Source organism: Capricornis sumatraensis, chromosome X (genome assembly GCF_032405125.1).
Source record: "Capricornis sumatraensis isolate serow.1 chromosome X, serow.2, whole genome shotgun sequence".
In the NCBI taxonomy this organism is placed as follows: domain Eukaryota; kingdom Metazoa; phylum Chordata; class Mammalia; order Artiodactyla; family Bovidae; genus Capricornis; species Capricornis sumatraensis.
This window is the reverse complement of record NC_091092.1, coordinates 85,822,642-85,843,155: the sequence shown is the minus strand read 5'-3', so window position 1 is coordinate 85,843,155 and position 20,514 is coordinate 85,822,642. Positions and strand designations below refer to the sequence as shown.

Here is a 20,514-nt window from a genome sequence, read left to right as displayed (position 1 = left end):
AGAGTAGGACACAACTGAGCGACTGAGCAGATCTCCTTTACACATCCCCAGACAGTGTAACATCCGCACATGCTCTCCGGCCAGGTGTGATTCCTAGCAATAGTCAGCCATTCACAACATCCGGCTACCCAGGCAGGCAGCAACAGCACGGGTCATCAGTCAGTCAACCTGTAAGTCCCTCAGGAGGCTGCCTCTCTTTTGCAGCATCAGGTCATCAGCCCCAGCCAGTCCCAAGCAGGCTGTAATTCAGTTAGATTTTAAGTAGCTCACAGTGTCAATAACCCACACTGTCATTTCCTCAAATTGCCCCTCTCCCTGTTGCTCCATACTTTATGTAGTCAACCAAATGGTTATTCTGTGCCTGCCAGTCCAACTGTGAGCCAGCTGGGGAAATGACTGGTCAGGATGAGGTTCCATTAGCCCCTGCTTGCCATGGGTGGAACAGTTAACAGTGGAAGTCTCACTGTGAATTCTTCTCTCCATTATTACTTCTAGAACAGTCAGATGCTGGTCCTCACATGACCCCAGTCTCCCCGGGCAGGCAGGACCTTCCCACTCCTAGGAGCCAGGAGGCCTGTCCAACCCACAAAAGTAGTTTAAGGCATGAGCTCTTTCTTTTTCTTTTCTTTGGCATGACCTCTTTCTGCCTGAATCTGGGGAAGATGTACTGGTTTACAGGTGTTGGGGACCATCCCTCAGTCTTCCCCACATAGGATAGTATAGTGGGTAAAGGCTTGGATTTTAGAGCCCAAATACCTGGGTACAATCCAAGCTCAACCCTTCACTAAAGTGTGGGACCTTAGCCAGTTCCTTCATCTGTAAAACCCTGGATGAGTGACCTTGGGGTGGGTATCTCTTGCTCATCCGGAAAATGAATCTTTCTGGGATAGCACCTTTTTAGAAGACCTCAAAGTAAGAAACGACCCTCTTATTACTGTGTCCCACACCCAGCTGTCCATCTGCTCACTCAGCATTAGTTTAGTGCCTACTCTGCTGTAGCCTACATCTCCCAGTGCGGGGCCAATACAAGATTTTATCCTTTCCTAACTGTGCAAGTTTGACTGGCTTTTAATATAAACCTAACATTGGAGTGTACCACACATACAGAAAAACAAGGAGACCATGGGTGGTGACCCCGTGTAATGAGTTTCACAAATGAACATACATGTGGAATCAGAATCCAGGTTAAGAAACAACATTGTCAGCCAGGGCCCTAGAAGCACTTAATTGTTTAAAGTCAGACTGTCTTAAAAGCACTGATGGGTCATAACTTAACTGGAAGTACTTTTTTTTGGTCTTTTTAAGTGATATATAGAATAATGGTGCATTTTATAATCAGTGATGACTCAGGATCAGCGACACCCAATAATAACAATAGTAACAACAGCAGAAACAGCATCTCACATTTATAAAGGCCTACAAAGAGCCAGGAACTTTGCACACACCATCTACTTTCATTCTTGTCACAACCCCGTGAAGTAAGCATTTGTATCTTCATTTTAAAGACTGAAGAAACTGAGGCCCAGGGAGCTCAAGCAACTTCCCTATAGTCAACTCTTTTACCCCAGATCTGTGCTTGCTCTAGCCAATGCTCCTGGGGATTCAGAGGTTGTGTGATGTAAGGTCTTTTCCAGGACAAAACCTGCCCAAAGGGTTATGGAATTCTGGGTTTGGCAGGGGTAGAAGTGATATGACAGGCCCTTCCTAGACTCAGTGTTTGCCATGGGAACCCAACCAGGGTGGGGCGGGGAGTTGAGTAAAGGATGAAGAATAATGAAAAAATTAAAGGGAACCCAGGACTCCCTCCTTCTCCAGCTTCCATGGCTGCAGGGAAATTCTTAAGGGGCAAAGCCAGCTCCTACTCCTTATACCTCCACCCTCCTCTAACCCCTTAAGCTGCCCTTGGATGGTTCAGAAATTATTGCACTGATCTTGCAGATGGAAGAAGTCTGCCCCCTTTGAATTTCCCCTCACCTTTATTTTCCTCCCTGCTCTCTTACTCCTCTGAAGGTATGAAACCTGAGATCTTGTATCCACCAGGTTTCAGAAATGGGAAGGGGTAGGCCCCTCTATTCTAGGCTTTGATGTACAAGAGTTTCCAATTACCCCCTTGGAAACAGCTTTGACACCAGGGACAGTTTTGAGTTGTGCCTTTTTCCCCCTCTGGAGAGCAAGTTCTAGAGGAGGAGGGTGACCCAGTGGGATCCAAGTTGGAAATAGGTTACATATTGTTGCCCCCATTGTATAGATGAGGAAACTGAGGCTCAGAGGTGAGGCATCTTGCCTGTGATCTAGAGCAGATCTATGTGATTATTAAATCTTTGCCTCTTTCATTGGCATTGGCCAGGACTTAGATTGCACTGGGAACTGGGCAGAATCAAATTTCAGCATTGTGTGGGAGTTGTGTGCATGGAGAGTGGGAAGTCTGATCATTGAGTGCTCTCTTGATCTAATACCGTGTTGATCACACTTTTTTTTTTTAATGAGTGTACAAATAACTCTCTCACTCATTAACCACATTCAGCCTCACACCAAGCTTTTTCCCACCTCAGGGCCTTTGCATTGGCTATTCCCTCTGCCTGGAAGGCCCTTCCCTCTAAATATTCACATGGTTGAATCCTTTCTCTCTAGATTCAGCATAACTGTCACCTCCTCCAAGTGTCTTTCCCTGAACTCTACATCTTCCCATCACTTCCTCTCAGCACAATATAGCTCTTACCATGATCTGTAACTCTTTTTGTTTTTAATTCCTTGTTTCTTGTCTATCTCCTGCCCTAGAATGTTGACCTTACAAGACCAAGAATTTTTGTTGTTTGTTTCCCATTGCTTTATCCCCAGCCCCCAAAGTAGTGCCTGGTAATAAATATCTGTGGAAAGAAGGAAGGGCAGAAGGAAACAAAGAAATACAGACTAAATGACCAAGGGAACAAATGAATAAATAAATATACATATGTATGGCTAAACAAATGAAATGGGAATAAAAGGAACTTTGGGGGAAAAGGACCCCAAATTCTCACGTTTGGTAGGTAAAGAAACTGAGATTTAAAGAAACAAAAAGACAGTTATTTTATTTTTGTTTAAAAATCCTTGAATGAGTTGAACTGAGACATTTTATATAAAAAGGTCCCTGGCTATTGCTAGGGTGAGTGTGTGTGGGAGGAGGCCAGTCAGAGATAACAGCATTGGAGGGGTGGGTAGGAAAGAAAAGGGGCTTGGGGGCCAGGAGGGTGGCGAGGAGGGCTGCCAGGGGAGCCCAGTACAGAACAGCAGAGGTGGTGGTGATTCAGTCGTCCCATTCATCATCATCATCATCATCCCCGGCCTGGTCCTCCCCTTCGTCTGGAGGGAGAGAGAAAGAGTGGAACTCAGGATGGGTAGGAGGGTTCAAAAGCCCTGGAGAGAGGAGTTACTAGGGTCTAGGAGGTTGGGATTACTAAACCCTGGGGGCTGAGATCTCCCACTTGGAAGTTAGATCTGAGGTTTGTGTGTTAGATAAAGGGACCTCCTAAGAGGAGGGAGAGTTAGGGAGGGGCAAGATAGGGACTATAGCTGGGGTCTAGGTTCTAGTTGGAGTCGAGGTTAATATTATAAAAAATGTGTGGTTGGTTGGGATATTATTGTCACACAAAGGGTTACTGTTAACAGGCTTGTCACTCAATGGAGTGGATTTAAATATTAGCAAAGGTGGAGGAAGTTACAATGTTGTTTTTTCATAGTGCGTTAATGTTAACATTGTTGACACAGAATGGGGTTAGTGATGATATCATGGTCAAAAGAGGAGGTTTGTTATAATTCTGTCATATAATGGATTCCTATTGATCTGTGAACAGACTCCTGGGTTGATGTCAGTGTTATTGTCAAAGCTGAACTTTAATTATATTATTGTCACACAGTAGGTTGAGGCTAATACTCTCTCTTTCTCTGCTCTGCTCAGTCATGTCTGACTCTTTGCGACCCTTTGGACTGTAGCACACCAGGCTCCTCTGTCCATAAGACTTCCCAGGCAAGAATACTGGAGTGGGTTGCCATTTCCTCCTCCAGGGGCTTCTCCTGAATCAGGGATCGAACCGGCGTGCCCTGCGTCTCCTGCATTGGCAGGCGGATTCTTTATCACTGAGCCACCTGGGAAGCCCTGAGGTTAATAGTATCCTCATATAATTCTCATATGACAATGTTGTTGACACATTAAGGGACTAACATTAACACTATTGTAAAAGATTGAATTAGTTATAATATTGTCACTTAATGAGTTAATCTTTTGACACATGACATTAGAGTTAATATTAGTGTCAAAGAAGGGGTTCTTTATAATACTATCATCACATAGTGGGCTAATGTTAATACTATTGAACATATGGGGTTAATGTTAATATCATTGTCAAAGAGAGTTAATCATATTACTGTTACATAATGACAGTTAACACTGTCAAAAAAGAGACTGCTACAGATTCATGTTCATTCTCACATCAACAGATGGGACTAATTGCTGGTGGCTGTTGGGGGTGTTTTTAGGTCAACACTAGCTGGGAACCAGGGCCACAGGTCCTGGCAGGATGGGCTTTGAATGGCAGGCTCACAGGGAGGGTGCACTCTCACCAGAGGAATGGATGGCTTTGCTTCTCTTCTGCATCACATGCATCAGGGCACCCACCAGCCCCTCTGAGCTCTGAGGTGGTGGCTGCAGCGCTGAGCTCTCTGGGGCCCCTGGGGTCTGCAGCAAGCAGGATCCAGCACAGAGGGCTCAGGGCCTGTGAGAGGAGCGCTTCTCCCCACCCCTTCATCATTCTTTCTCCTCCCACATACTCTAGTCGCCTTGAAACTCACCTCTCCCCACCAACCTCCCAACCCTATCAGTGAACCCCCAAATCATGGGACCCCCGTCACTCTCAGCCCCAGCCCCCTACCATCCTCACTTGCACAGCACACCCCAGAGTCCCAGTTCCCCAATCATCCATCACACTGGTTCTCACCTTGTTCAGCTGAATTCCCTGCCGGATTTGATCCAAAAGTGCCCCCCGACCCCCACCAGGGGCCGGGCCCCCCACAAGCCCCAGAGAAGGAGGGGGTGGGGGAGGGATTGGTCCATCCCCAGAGCTGGGTGGTGGCGGTGGTGGCGGTGGTGGTGGCGGAGGCATGGGCGGTCCACCCCCAGCTCCAGGGGGTGGAGGGGGCGGTGGCACGGAGCGTCCAGTGGCTGGAGGGGGTGGTGGCGGAGGGCCCCCTCGGCCCGGGGGTGGGGGTCCCCGGGGAGTTGGTGGGGGAGGAGCACCTCCCGAAGGTACAGGGGGCAGAGGGCCAGAGCGACCCTTGTTACTCCCCACAGTTGGGGGCCGGGGGGGCTGGTTCCCTCCTCGGGATGGCGGTGGGGGCGGTGGAAGTGGCTCTGAGGGGAAAGACAACACATAGCTATTATTATAGTTTCCTTCAGAGCCTCAGTTTTGCTCACTTGTAAAATGGGTACCCCAACCGACCAACTCCCAATTCAAGCAGTATAGGGGTTTCTATGAGGACTGAGAGCCTACAGGGTATCTCTTAGAAATCAGCTACCAGGGTTGGAGAAGAAGAGGTGGTCCAGAAAGTGGGCGGGGGGGGGGAGCTCACCCTGGCGCCTCATCTCCTTCCGCACAGCTTCCATCCCACCCTGGTTCTCAATGAAGTCATAGATAAATTTGGAGGTCTCAGCATCGGTGAGCTGGGCATCACTGATTCCCGCCCTTGAGAACAGGCTCCGCAGATCTGGGTCCAGGTTGTTCACCTTCCCAGGAGGAAAAAGGCCCCAGCAAGGGTCGGGGAATAAGGTGGGGAGGGGAGGGGCACAGATTATCATGGGGTCCACCCCAGAGAGGGATCTGAGAGGAGAGTGGGAAGGATGGGGTCTGGGGGGTAGATCTGGAGCTGTGGACTATGGAAGGGTAGGCAGGAGTTGAGTGGAGTCCAGGGGACTCTGGAGTTACTCACGTCAAATCCATTCTGGGGGTCCCACCCCACGTGGCTGACATGTCTGAGGGAGGTGAGGAGACCCCAGTGAAGCGCCATGGCCGTTTCTTCCCTACCTTCCTAGTGAAGCTCTCTTGCCCTCCCCTGCCCAGACGGACTCTCAGGAGCCAGAATTAATGAATGAGTCTTAAGTTAATGAATGAGTGAGAGTAGTAGTTATGGAACTAAAGAGGGTTCACAGTTTGTGGTGCCCATCTGTCTGCCCATCCCTCTTTCCACCATCCATCCACCCATCTATTTGTCCACCTGGGTGTTCACATTCACCTGTCAGACCACTGATCTATATATACATTTGTCTCCCCATTCATCTGTCCACACACATTTATTTACCCATTTGTCCACCAATCTGTCCTAACCCACACTTGTCCATCCACCCATCCATCTACCCATATGCCCATCTTTGCATTCATTCACTCACTTGATTTCCCATTCAATCACACACTTCTATGTAGCCACTGAATTGTCCTTCATCCACATATGTGGCAACCTGTCCATCCCCATCCACCTTGTATATGAACCCATTGGCCTGTATATCATTCTGTCCACATACTCATCCACTCACCCACCCATCTACCTACCCACTTCCCATTTACCAACCATTCATTCTCCAACCCAACCATTCATTCATTCATCCATCTATCTACCCATCCATCCATTCCAGCCTAACCAGGGAGGGACTAGGTTGAGTGTAATGCCTAGGAAGCAAAATTTAAAGAGGCACTCACTCTTTAAAGTCATGGATTATAGTTGCGTGATGCGGTAGAGAGTGACTGCCTCTGTAAAATTTGCAATCTTGGTGCCTTTGGTATATCTCCCTAGTCCTAGCTTTGCACTCTCCCCCTCACCCATCCACTCATTTGCCTACTCTCTCACCTACCCATCCATTTTTCCATCCTTTCATTCACTCAGCTCTCCTCCTATCCACCTGCTCTCTGCTCCCCCACCCCCAGGATCCATGGGCCCACTGGAGAGGTTCTCACTTGAATCCACTGGGTGCACCAATATCAGACTTGCTGATCTTTTTCTTCCCTGAGCGTTTCTTATTACTTGGGCCAGGCCCAGGTGCTGGGAGCGAACGGTATCGTGAATTCGTGATGTCTGGGTTCTGGATGTCCACTGTCACCAGCCCCAGAGACACTGGGCTGGCTGCTGGGCCTGTGGGGAAAATGGGTGACTGGGCCATTGACCCACTTACCTACTAACCAGAGCATGAGAGTTAGAGACAGGAAGACAGTTGGGGGAATCAGTGTGTTAGATGGTCATGGAAGGAGTGGGTGAGGGGTCCAAGTAGGTTTATGGAGAAGTGGGTGGGTGGGTCCTGCATACCATCCATACATTCACTGATTCATTAATTAATTTACTCACACTTAAGTATTGACTCATTTATTCACTGGCTCATTGACTAATTTGTTAAATTATTCCTTCACTCATTCAATCATTGCTTTCTCCACTGATTGAAATTTTGTCACTTATTCATTTATTCACTGTTGAATTCATTCCATCACTCACTCATTAATTTACTCAGTCATCCATCCATCTATTTATCCACTCACCCACATACCCATTCACCTACATCTATACACCCACCGGTACATCTGCGTCCTTCCATCAATTCATGCCCCCATTTAACCATCTGTCCACCACCAATCCATCCGCCCACACATCTATCCACCTATTCATTCACCTATTTATCACTGCACCCACCCATCTACTCATTTATCTACCCACGCCCCACCTGTGTATCTATTCATTCTCCCACTCCTTCCATGACCATCTAACACACTGATTCTCCCAACCGCCTTCCTGTCTCTCTTATGCTCTGGTTGGTAGGTAAATGGGTCAATGGCCCAGTCACCCATTTTCCCCACAGGCCCAGCAGCCAGCCCAGTGTCTCTGGGGCTGGTGATAGCTGCCCACCCAGAGACACAGGGAATATTCAGCACTCACCCCCTTGGTCTCCACCTGGGTGCGGGGGCAGGGGTGGGAGCCCTCCTCTTCTCTCTGGGAAGATGCAATGGATAGAGAACTATCACAACCCTGCCTCAGTTTTCTGCGCTAGCCCCTTATTACTCCTCCTTGCACTAGAGGACTCACCTTCACTGGCTGGCACTGGTGAAGGCGGGAGCTGGCGCCTGTCTGTGGAGAGACAGGAAATCAGAATCAGGAGAGGGGCTTTTCCAGCTCCCCACTCTTGCCCTCACTTCTGCTCAACCTCTTTCCCTTCCCCAAGGCCTTCTTACCCCCGCTTTGCCTCTGATTCCGTTTTTGTATCTTCTCCTGCACCAGGTTCCGGAAGGCCTGGGCCTCGCCCTCGTCTGCAAAGTTCAGCCCCGCTTGGCAGTCCTGCACATGCCTGGGGGGTCAGCTGCCTTCCAGACCTCCCCACACCTTTCCCCTCTCCTCCTTGCACCCCAACTGAGGCCCAGGGTTTAGGTGGTCACTTACATCTCCAGCAAAGGTGTGGAAAAAGGGGGTGGGAGCAGAGTAGACCAGCTGTGAGTACAGCTCCTGTTCCCACAGCAGCCGGCCAGCCTGGAGAGGAGGGAGCACACTGGCACCGAGGCACGCCCTGGGTGGAGGGCCTCTGTTTTCCAGATAGGGAGCATGGTATACAAATTTTGGGCCCCAAAATCTGATTTGGAGAATTCCAGCTCAGAACTGAGGAGCTGGGAATCTAGGAGTCAGATGTGGAGGATTAGGGTACAGTATGGGAGTCAGACCCTTCAGCGAGAAACTTGGATTTGGGGTCCAGATGTGGAATAAGGGGACTTGAATTTGAGGATTTGGGACTCTAGTTCTAGGAAACTGAGTCCATTCAGAGAATCTGTCCCAAATCCCCCCCTTATATGGGGACCTTCATTAGGTCAGGTAGGGTTCCAGTATTAGGAGTTGGGATTGAGATTTGAGGTTCAGAAATACAGACTTGGGAAGTCTTTTTGGAGGGGGTTGAGCCAATTTGAGATTTGCAGAGCAGAGTTATAAATTAGGAGTTTGGTCAATATTTGATGACCCTGGGATCTTGATGCGGTTCTACTGGGTCTATCTTTATCAGTTTAATGGGATGAATTTGGGATTTTTGCTTGGAGGATTTATGTTAAGGGTTTGTGGAATAGGTTTTTGACTTATGAGCTACCTCAATATTTAGGTGATTAGGAGTTTTCATATAGAAGTTCTGGGATCCAATGCTGTGGGCTTAAAAGGACAGATTTGGAGTTGAAGATTCAAAGGCATACTTAGGTTTGGGATTTGTGGAACATATTTTTGACTTAGAAGCTAGGCAAAATTCTGGAGTTCAGGAGTACTGATGGGAGGTTTCTGAGACCTAAAATGTGGAGTTTCAAATAGATATGAGGTTCAGGTAAAAATATAGTATGTGTGTGTGTGTGTATATATATATATGGAATTTGTGGAACAGATTAGATTTAGGGGGTATACTAATATTGGGGGTTACAGATCTTGACACAAAGACTCTGGGGTCTGTCATCACAGGCTTAGAAAGACAAACCAGAGGCTGGCATCTGGATAAAGTCTTTGGTTCTAGAGCTCAGGGGGTTCACTGATCTGTCTGAGGGCTCAGGGCTATGGACACAGATCTGGGTTTATGGGTTGAAAACTGGATTGTCTGTCCAGTGGTGGGGCGGGGATCACCTGAAGGCCATAAAGGCGGATGAAGTAAGACTTCTTGGGGTTATCCTTCACGAAGCACACAGCTCCACAGTGTCCCTTGGTCCAGTGCTCGGCTCCAGGGGGCAGCGCCAGGTACAGCTGAACAACCGCAGTGGCCAGCGTCTGAGAGGGGAGAGTAGGACTCATTGGAATGCAGTCAGGGGCATCCAGAGGGTCTGGGAACCAGTCCTGGCCCTTTCTTGCCTGTGGCCATCATGGCTCCAAAGGAAGAGCCACAACCAGAGGGAAAGTGAATGAACATTGAGTTCTTCCTGGGATTGGTGAATGGGGGTAAGTGGATTCTGAGAGGAGATGATGGAGAGGAAGAGGAGGAGAAGGAGAGGAGGATGGGAAAGATGAGGAGAGAGGAAGGGGAGGAAAGGAGGAGAGGGAGAGGATGGGGAAGATGAAGAGGACGAAGAGGAGGAGGAGAAGAAGAGGAGAGGGAGACAAGGAGGGCCAGAAGATCCCCAGCTCACCCAGCACTTCCGTCCGAGCATCTCAAAGAGTTGTTGGTTCTCATGGTCCTGGAGGAGGGTGGACGGGATGTTCTGCTGAACCCCTTGTCCTCCGCGGCCCCCAGGCCTGCCTCCTGAAGGGCCCCCACTCATGGTGCCTCCTGCCCTTGTCCTCTCCGGCTGGGCTCTGAGTGCAGGGTAAGAAGAGGAACTTCCGCAGTGAGTGGGGGAACAGGAAGTGCAAAAAAACCACAAGGGAAACAAGTCCTCTAGGGGCCCCTCGGTAGGCCTGGCCTCCTCCTTTAGACTGAGGCCCTCCTCCATTTGACTGGTTAGATCCATCTTTTGGACCAGCTTTTGTCCTCCTTTCTTACTCTCTGGGGCCCATCTCCCTCTGACTTGCTTGGACCCTCCTCCCTTTGGTTGGCTGGCAGTGAGGGATAGGCCACTGCAGCATTTCTGCAGTGCCACGGGGGGCAGTCATGGGCTGAGCGGCCTTCTTCCTCCCCAAAGCATCCAGTTACTCTGGGCCCAAGGTCCAAGGCTCTGGTGCTGAAGGGTTATTGCAGTACAGATTTTCCTTTAATTACATAGCAAGCACCTGGGACCCCACCTCTCTCCTGAGACCCCAACTCACTCACACCTGGCTCAACTTCCCCATCCCTACCACACCATCTCATTTAGTTGCTGTTGCTTCTGAACTTTTAAAAGTGTGTAATCTTTGGAGTCTTGTCTTTTCCCCCACTCAATACTCTATGTTTTATTTACTTATTTAGGCTCTTTGCGATACATGGGCTTCTCTTGTTGCAGTGCAAGGGCTTCTCCTTGTGGTGTTTGGGATTCTCTTGTGATGCGAGTGCTTAGTTGCCCCTTGGCATGTCAGATCTGAGTTCCTCAACCAGGAATCAAACTCACATCTCCTGCATTGGAAGGCAGATTCTTAACCACTGGACCGCCAGGGAAGTCCCTCAACATTCTATTTTTATCTAACAAATATTCATGTAGCACTGAACATGTGTGCCAGGCACTCTTCTGACCTCTTTGTAAATATTGACTCGTATAAACCCTCCTATTGGCCTGGGGGACACACACTATTTTTGCCATTTGATGGAGGGAAACTGAGGCCCAGAGTGGTTACATGATCTCCCCAGTAGCTCCAAGCTAGCATGCCAGGCAGGTTGGTCAGTGTGCACTTTTCATCAAGATGCTCCACCGCCCGCTCTGCTACTAAGATTCATATTTGCCGGTAGCAGTAGTTGTTACTGCTATATAGCATTCTATTGTGTTACTATGTGTGTGTGTGCGCGTGCTAAGTCGCTTCAGTTGTGTTTAACTCTTTGTGACCCTTTGGACTGTAGCCTGCCAGGCTCCTCTGTCCAAGGGATTCTCCAGGCAAGAATATTGGAGTGGGTTGCCATGCCCTCCTCCAGGGGATCTTCCCAACTCCCCCAGGGATCAAACCAGCATCTCCTGTGTCTCCATTGCAGGAGACATTGCAGGCAGATTCTTTACCGCTGAGCCACCAGGGAAGCCCACATTGTGTTACTAGACAATTTGTTTATTCGTATTCTCCTGTTAACAGATATCTGAGCTGTTTCTGTCTCTCGTGGTTGGCAGCAACGCTGCCTTATTTGCTCCTATACGCATCTCCTGTTCCAAATAGGCAAGCACACTCTCAGGAGGGGAATTGGGGCATTGTAGGGCTTGCATAGCTCGAACTTTGACAGACTGTTTCCCCAAGAGAATGGAAGCTCGGTCCGTACCCCTCCCTGGACCTATTTCCCATTTGGAGATGTGAAGTTTTCAGGTACACATACAGCAGCTTGAGGGGAGCTGAGCATATCCGGGGTGTGTCTGGCATTCCCATATACCTGAAGGGAAACAGCACATGTCAACTTGTGACCCACAGTCCTACCTGGAAACCTGTATGGCTCCCATGCCTGCGGTGCCAAGCTTCTCTCCTAAGCCAAGTCTCAAACCCACTTGTATTAGTTGCCCAGTCATGTCCAATTCTGTGACCCCATCCATGGACTGTGTAGCCCGCCAGGCTCCTCTGTCCATGGAATTCTCCAGGCAAGAATACTGGAGTGGGTAGCCATTCCCTTCTCCAGGGGATATTCCCGATCAGGGATCGAACCTGGGTCTCCTGCATTGCAGGTGGATTCTTTACTGTCTGAGCCACCAGGGAAGCACCATCGAAGCCACTTCTGTTGTGGCAATTTCTCTGCTCACCAACCGGCATACGGTGCTTCCAAGTCACCAGGCAGTTTCATACCTCCTGGTCTGGAGTCCCTTCCAGCCTGTTCACTAGGGCAAGCACCTGTTTTTTCCTTAGAAAGTCACTGCATTCATTTATGTTGACATTGTTTGTTGAGCTCTCACTGTGTGCCAGGCACAAACTAGACACTCAATAAATGTTTCTTGAAGAAATGAGTGAGGGATTCATATCTAATTTGATTTAGTGTTTTCTGACATTTTTCTGAGTGCCTCATACTTACGTACTTATTTCACATGCACAGACAACCCCAGGCAGTGAGAGCTTCAGCTGTTTCCATTTTAATGATAGGGAAGCGGTGGCCCAGAGTAGCTTAGCTAAGTTGCCCGAGATCACACAGCTTGTGAGAGTTGAAGCTGAGGCCAGTTTTGTGAGAAATGGTTCCTAAACTCTAAAATGCCACATGGGGCCTGGGATGAAATTCTTCTGCTACTTCAGTCTTTTGTTTTCCTTCTTTCTCTGCTCTTAGATCTGTCCCCTTTAAGTCTATTTCAGGGGGTTTTAAACCTCTGCTACATTTGCTGGTGATTTTGTAAATTAATATGTAAAAGTTGTATATTTCATGTTCTTACTTCTAAGGAGCAGACAAGTTTAAAATTTGTATTTTTCTCCAATTAAAAAACTTAAGTAGATTTATTTTTATTATTTTTGTCCCTAATACAATGAGTTTCCTCAGCCTGGAATACAGTGATTCATTAATCATTTTATGATCATTTTAAATCTTATTCAGATTACTGAATTGCTCTGTTGCCCTGCATTAATAATTTGGAGCTGGTTTATTTTACTGTTATGTGTTCTCTTCGACACTTGCTTCTCTGCACTGGATGACAGTATTTGGTGAGGTGATGACCTCAAAGGTAATTTGCTCACCTGGGACTTCAAATAGATTTAAAAAAAAAACAAAAACAAAAACCCTAATCAAGCTTTTCCAGTTGTTCCCAGCAGGAAAGTGGATTGAATACTTACCACACAAGTCAGTCTACTGCAGCAGGGAGCAGACATTCTAACTTACTTCTCACCAGTGAATACCCAGGAACCCCCAAGAAGCATGATAAGCCCAATGACTTGCACTCACCTGATGCTCTCCCATCAATCCCAAACTCTGCCAAACTCCCAGGGATCACCATATGGAAAGATATTTCCTGTTTATATCTTGTGCATATTTTACTTTGTTTTGAGGGGATATTGATTTTTTTTAAGATTTTTTTTTAATGTGGACCATTTTAAGTCTTTTTGAATTTGTTACAATATTACCTCTGTTTTTTATGTTTTGGTTTTTTTGGCCAAGAGGCATGTGGGATCTTAGCTCCCTAACCAAGGACTGAACTTGCACCCCCTCCACTGGAAAGTGAAGTCTTAACCACTGAACTGCCAGGGAAGTCTCAAGGCAGGGGGAGCGGGGGGATCTGATATTGCTTAAAGATCCCCATTGCCATGCCTAAGTCCCGAGTAGGTAATAAGACACTGTCAGTGAAAAGACATGAGGGTTTTCTTCCACACCCTAGTCCTTCTTCTCCCCTTTCCTTCCTGCCCCTTGTGGTCCTCCCTACCCTTGACTGAGGGGTGTTTCCTGGGACTAACTTAAGGAAACAGCAGTTCCCAACCCTTGGATACAATGCACCCTTTCCATAAGAAACATTTTGGGAAGCCTCTTTTTACCACCCTAGAATGACATTCATGGATGTTACAAGTCTTGGTGGTGTGGGGCTGTCCCCCAGCATCTCAGGACCCTGCCTGTTCAATGCCAAAACATCACCATCATTGTGATAACCAAAGTCTGCCTACCAGGAATTCCCAAAACACACTCCTAGGGCAGGCAGGAACCGGACTCTTGTCTGTCTTGTCCATTGCCACATCCCCACCACCTAGCACAGGACCCTACATGCAGAAGCTCAATCAGTATCTGTTGAATAATCACTGTATGGTCTAGTTACCTATGATGTGACCTATTGCTCTCTTCTCACTGCCCCCCCTCCTCTCTTCACCTCCCTGCCTGGGGGGAGGGAAGAAAAACAGCTTCTAGTGTGCAAGAGCCAGACCCTCCCACAGAGATATCTACACTGTTCACTGATGCTACAGCCAAAGGGATGTTTTAGGAGAGGGGCTGATTTCTAGTCCTGGTTGGGGTTGATTGAGGACAGGGCATGCATAGAAAAGCAGAGATGCCTGTAGGGATAAGAACTGCTCAGTGGATAGAGCCAGATTCTTGAGGCTTACAACCTGGCTCTGGCACTTATCAGCTGTTTAAAGTCTGGTAACCTCTCAGTGCTTTAGTTCTCTCATCCATAAAGTGGATAACAATAGTAGTTAAGACTGTTGCGAAGATTTAAATGAGATAATTCATGTCAAGTGACGAGGACAGAGCTTAATATGTTATAATTATGCGTTGTTTGTTTTCATGAAATGGCTGAATAACTTGGATAAAGGCACTATCCTTCCCTCAGCCTAGCATTCTCCCCATTCCTGCTCCAATCCTCTTCTCACCCTCCTCCATTAGACATTCAAGTCCCACCACCATTGGTGGATATTTAGAGACCCAGAACATGGCCACCTTCTCTCTGCCCTTTCCCTACTTTTCCGTGCTGCAAAGTCCATCTCGGAGATCCATTGTGTGGGCCCAGTCACACTCTTCTAGGGCCCTAACCCATCAACCTCGGAAGTCCCACCCACCACGTTTCCTGCCTTACTCCTCTCACCTGCATGGGAAAACAAGGTGCCATCCATCCCTCTCCTTCCCTTCTAGGTTTGCGCTACTCATCTCGGACCAGCCAGGCAGCCAAAGGTCCCCTCCTAGTCCCTACACTGATCACAGTCTCAGAATCACCACCAGCTCTCCCTAAATGGGTCCTTCCTAACCCCTACCCCGATCTGTGACGCCAACTGTCTATTTCCCGCTCAGTGACACCAGAAGGGTCCACAACCGAGTCTGTGTGAGACTCTTAAGAGAGTCCACCTTCTGATCAGTGGGTCCCAAGGGCCGCCCACACCTTGACAGTGTGAGCCCAGGAGGGGTTAGCGCTGCAGTCTGGAATGGACTACTGCGGGAAAGGGGAGGAATGCAAAATGGAGCAGTCCGTCCAGGATCGTACCACTGTGGAGAGGGTGGCCGTCTTGCAACATACCATTTTGCTTGTGGGGGAGGGATACGATGGCTGCCTCGTTCCCTAATGGAGAGTGGGGTGTCGCAATCCTGCTAGTCCCAAGAGCTCCTGATTCTCACCCACTTTGGGCGAGCCTCTCTCTGGGGTCTCACCCTCAGCCTCTCTCATATCAGCCATCTTAACTACTTTCTCCCCCCGCTCCATTCCTTAATTTCGTAGCCGCTCGCAATGCATCGGAGCAGTAATTGGCCTACGGGTAGGGAGAGCAGGACCGCCACGGGCTCTGATTGGTCGATGACCGAATTCTCGTCCTTGCTAATTCTTTGAAGCTGCACGGGGTCAGAGAATAACATGGCCCCGCCTCCGGTCCCGCGCTCGGGGCTCCCATTGGTCATGGTTCGGGGACATGCGCAGTAGATGCCAGACCAGTGTGCCGAGCCGCTTAAGCCGGCTTTGAGGATTTCGGGTGGTGGGTTCGAATACCTCCCCAGAGGTTCAGATTGCTCAAGTGTAGAAGGGTAGAAGGTGGTGTTTACTGCTGGAGGGTTAGTAAGATCACACATCAGGACGCCTGCTGCACTGGGTGATACAATCATAAATTCTGTAACTCACCCACTAGGGCTTTCCATGGGCTTACCTAAGTAGCTCAGTTGGTAAAGAATCTGCCTGTGATGCAGGAGACTGCAGTTCGATTCCTGAGTTGGAAAGATCCGCTGGAGAAGGGATAGGCTACCCACTCCAGTATTCCTCGGCTTCCCTGGTGGCTCAACTGGTGAAGAATCCGCTTGCAATGTGGGAGAGCTGGGTTCGATCCCTGGGTTGGGAAGATCCCCTGGAGCGGGGAAGGGCTACCCACTCCAGTATTCTGGCCTGGAGAATGTCATGAACTGCGTAGTCAATGCAGTCACACGGACATGGCTGAGTGACTTTCACTTTCAGGGTTTTCAGTGCGTGTACCAAGTGGTTCTGCATCCCTTTATTCTCTGCTGCTGTTGCTGCTAAGTCGCTTCAGTCATGTCCGACTCTGTGCGACCCCATAGACGGCAGCCCACCAGGCTCCCCCACTCCTGGGATTCTCCAGGCAAGAGTACTGGAGTGGGTTGCCATTGCCTTCTCCCTTTATTCTCTAGTTTACTCAAAATAGAAAGCGTTCTATGGGTTTAGGAAAACTCTCAGAAGTTACTTTAATAAAATTACGTTCTGCCACAGTGGGACGGGTACAGTGGGGTGTCTGGCTCTCCCAAGACTATAAATTGCAGAGCGATATCTTGTAGTTTTTGAACGTGATGTACTTTACTCCTGACAAAACCGGTACAAAGTTTGAAACTGTTCAAGCCTCTATGGCCTTGTCTTTTGAAGTAAAATGCTGACTTGAGTAAATGATTGGGAAATGTGAAGATTTAGAAACAAAGGATAGCTGTTGGGCTAAGGAACTGGTAACAATGTAGACTATAATTCTGCCACATAACAGAATCACCCGAACTCCCAGTTCCCTGAAGGATATAGATAAAGGCCTGATACACATTCCTAAGTTGTTTTTACAGGAAGCAGACACCCTCTCCCCCCACCAGATGAAAACTGCTGACCGCAAGAACACAGACCCTAGACTGGCTGAAACCAGAAGGTTGATAATGCTTGAAATGTCACCTTGGTGCCAAGAACTGCCCACGAGCTGATCATGCCCTGCTCCTTGAACACTATAGAACTCCTTACTACCCTCTCCAGGCTGGGTCACAGGGTCTTCAGGGCATTAGCCCACTGTGGCCCCCTTTGCCTGGCAAAGCAATGAAAAACTATTCTTTCCTACTTCACCGAAAACTCTGTCTTCCTGTTCCTATTTGGCACCGGTGAACAGAGGCTGAGTTTCAGCAACAAGTTGACAGCAGTTACAAGCCCTAACAGCGAGGCTTTTGACAAAAGGTGTTTAAGAGAATACACTTTACCCAGTATTCAACGTGCAAAGTGATGGTTTTGGAGCATTAGGCCTTCTCAGATGGGACAGGATTGCTATGATTGACGTATTATTTAATATACATCATAGGCAGTATAGCCAGTTACCTACTTTAAAATCTGCAATTTTTACATTATATATGTAAATTAAGGGCTTCCCAGGTGGCACAGTGGTAAAGAATCCACCTGCCAATGCAGGAGACGCAGGACACGTGGGTTCAATCCCTGAGTGGACAAGATTCCCTTGGAGGAAGAAATGGCAACCCACTCCAAGATCTTGCCTGGAAAATACCATGGACAGCAGAGCCTAGTGAGCTACGGTCTCAAAGAATCAGACATGACTGAGCATGCATGCACACATATAAATTAAAATATAAATATAAATTTTATATATTTATAAAATATAAATATAGATTGGTGGTTTAGTCACTAAGTTACACACATTATAAATATATATAATATCTATAAATGAATACATGGCTCATAAGGGTATAGATATGGATGATATAGATGGAGTAGTGAGGCCCCAGTTCACTGCTCTTGGTCAGTCACATGCTGAAAGAGAAGGGACTGTTTTTATGTTCTTTATTAATAAGTTTATTTTTTTGCTGCACTGAGTGGCTTGCGGGATTCCCTGGCTAGGGATTGAACCTGGGCCCTCGACAGTGAAAGTGCAGAGTCCTAACCACTGGACGACAGAGGAATTCCCAGGAGAAGACTGTTGCTAATTTTACATAGTGCTCCCAATTTTAGGAAGGCTGAGCTCTGAGTCCTCTGCTTTCACCAAATAGGACAAATTTCCCTTAATTTGCTTGGAAGCTCTAAGTCTATGTCCAGCACTGCCTCCACTGCTGAAAACACAAGCTGGCCTTTGTATCCGTTCTGATCCTAGAAAGATTGTTATTTTAAGTGTGTGTATGGGTGTTTGGGGTGCTGGGTAGAAAAATGAAAGGGTTGGTTGAAGTGTGGGTATTTGGTCATCCCTGAATGCTTCTTTCTGATGGCGGCTGGATTTGTAATATATGTACTTCAATTTAGTATCTCCACTCAGGGTCCATAGTTAGTGATGGGTGCATTGTCTTTGTTTGGGACCTTGCAGTAATGGTATAACCCAACATGTAATAAACTATATAGTCTCTATTACAGAAATGTACCCCAAAATGATATAATTAAAGAAGACAGAGATCTTTAGCTTATAAATAAAAGGATGAGCCTATTTGAATAAAATAAAATGCTTTTTTATTAAAAAAAAAACACTCCAAAAGTATAGCATGCACTATGTCTATAGCCCTTTAATTTTTCCAATTCCATCATTATCAACTCGTTTATACCTTGACTACAGGCAACCTGAAGAGAAAAGCTTTTGTTTTTTATTTAATTGGCTAAGTTTGGCAACTATGGGAGAACCCAGTATGTGTGTTTACAATCTTATGATCAATAGAGGGCTCAGAAAATTGGGCGATAAAGATGCACATATGCACAGTGTTAGCATAGCTTGTGTGTTAGAAGTTGGACAGGAAGCTTTGAAAAGTTACTCATTACCAACAATGGTCTTTCGAAATCAAAGCAAAATCTTTTTGTGTTGTTGTTTTTGGCTGCCATGCATGGCATGTGGGATCTTAATTCTGCCACCAGGGACTGAACCCACACTCCCTACAGTGGAAGCATGGCGTCTTAACCACTGGACTGCCAGGGAAGTCCCCACTAAATCTTTTAAAGGAATAAAGCTTTTCTTATTTTCTTTGATTTATGACTGAAAGGTACTTTGTCAATGTTTAAAAATATTTAGGCAGCTGGGTGTGGGGGCAAGTGGAATGTGGTGGCAAGTTGCAGGCCCAGGACACTGTGGGGGGCAGGGATCAAAAAGAGAGAAAAACACTAATCTTTTCAAAGTTTTTTCCTAATAACTAGTAATAGTCTTATCAAAGATAGATGAACTCCTTGTGTAAATTTTTAATTATAAAATAATTACAGCAGTGCCAGATATTTGGCAATGAGGGAGACCAGTTACTTACAGAATCTCTCCTCCCTCCATAAAGTTCTGTCTGTGATACCCCGAAGGTCCTGTGTGCTTTGGCACTCAGTTCAATTCAGTTCAGTCGCTCAGTCATGTCTGACTCTTCGCTACTCCATGGACTACAGCACACCAGGCCTCCCTGTCCATCACCAACTCCCAGAATCTACTCAAACTCATTTCCATTGAGTCAGTGATGCCATCTAACCATCTCATCCTCTGTCGTCCCCTTCTCCTCCCGCCTTCAATTTTTCCCAGCATCAGGGTCTTTTCAAGTGAGTCAGCTCTTTGCATCAGGTGGCCAAAGTATTGGAGTTTCAGCTTTAGCATCATTCCTTCCAAAGAAATCCCAGGGCTGATCTCCTTCAGAACGGACTGGTTGGATCTCCTTGCAGTCCAAGGGACTCTCAAGAGTCTTCTCCAACACCACAGTTCAAAAGCATCAATTCTTCGGTGCTCAGCTTTCTTTATAGTCCACATCTCATATCCATACATGACTACTGGAAAAACCATAGCCTTGACGAGACGGACCTTTGTTGGCAAAGTAATGTCTCCGCTGTTTAATATGCTACCCAGTCGTGTTTTATTCCTAAGCACGTGCACATGCTAAGTCACTTCAGTCATGTCCGACTTTTTGCAATCCCATGGCCTGTAGCCCACCAGGCTCCCCTTATCTATGGGATTCTCCAGGCAAGAATACTGGGGTGGGTTGCCATGCCCTCTTCCAGGGGATCTTCCCCACCCAGGAATCGAACCTAAGTCTTCCACAATGCAGGCAGACTCTCTACCATCTGAGCCACCAGGGAAGTCCCCAGGGAAGCCCACAGGGAAGGTCCCCAAGGGAAGCCTCCCTGAAAATCCTAGCAGTTTAGATTTCACAAAGAGTAAAAAGAGATGCCAGGCTACAGTGCAGTTAGTGGCCAGACAGCTTCTGAGCCTCATCACAAAGATTTATTCTCCCAAAAGGAATAAACCATGTTGGGAAACAAAACAAGTAAATGGAGAGTTAGAGGCAGCTATGGGTGAAATTGGAAGCTCATGCTTTGGTGCGGT

General features: G+C 47.5%; 1 protein-coding gene across 1 annotated transcript; it reads right to left on the bottom strand.

Moving 5' to 3' along the window:
* Positions 1-3,110: 3,110 nt before the first annotated feature.
* Positions 3,111-10,304, bottom strand: WAS (WASP actin nucleation promoting factor). The gene is made up of 12 exons (XM_068962604.1): positions 10,143-10,304; positions 9,646-9,786; positions 8,443-8,529; positions 8,238-8,340; positions 8,092-8,133; positions 7,945-7,998; positions 6,978-7,152; positions 5,959-6,001; positions 5,602-5,755; positions 4,971-5,383; positions 4,597-4,711; positions 3,111-3,339 (listed from the first exon to the last, which is right to left on the bottom strand). Exons 1-12 carry the CDS (start codon positions 10,272-10,274, stop codon positions 3,284-3,286), a joined length of 1,515 nt encoding a protein of 504 aa, XP_068818705.1. The 5' UTR covers positions 10,275-10,304; the 3' UTR covers positions 3,111-3,283.
* Between the last annotated feature and the right edge of the window lie 10,210 nt (positions 10,305-20,514).

Coding starts and splice junctions, on each gene's coding strand:
- WAS (XM_068962604.1), bottom strand. CDS start 10,274: ATGAGTGGGGGCCCTTCAGGAGGCAGGCCTGGGGGCCGCGGAGGACAA. Junction 7,999..8,091: donor ACCAGTGCCAGCCAGTGAAG/GTGAGTCCTCTA, acceptor GCATCTTCCCAG/AGAGAAGAGGAGGGCTCCCA. Junction 5,756..5,958: donor ACCCCCAGAATGGATTTGAC/GTGAGTAACTCC, acceptor CCTCCTGGGAAG/GTGAACAACCTGGACCCAGA.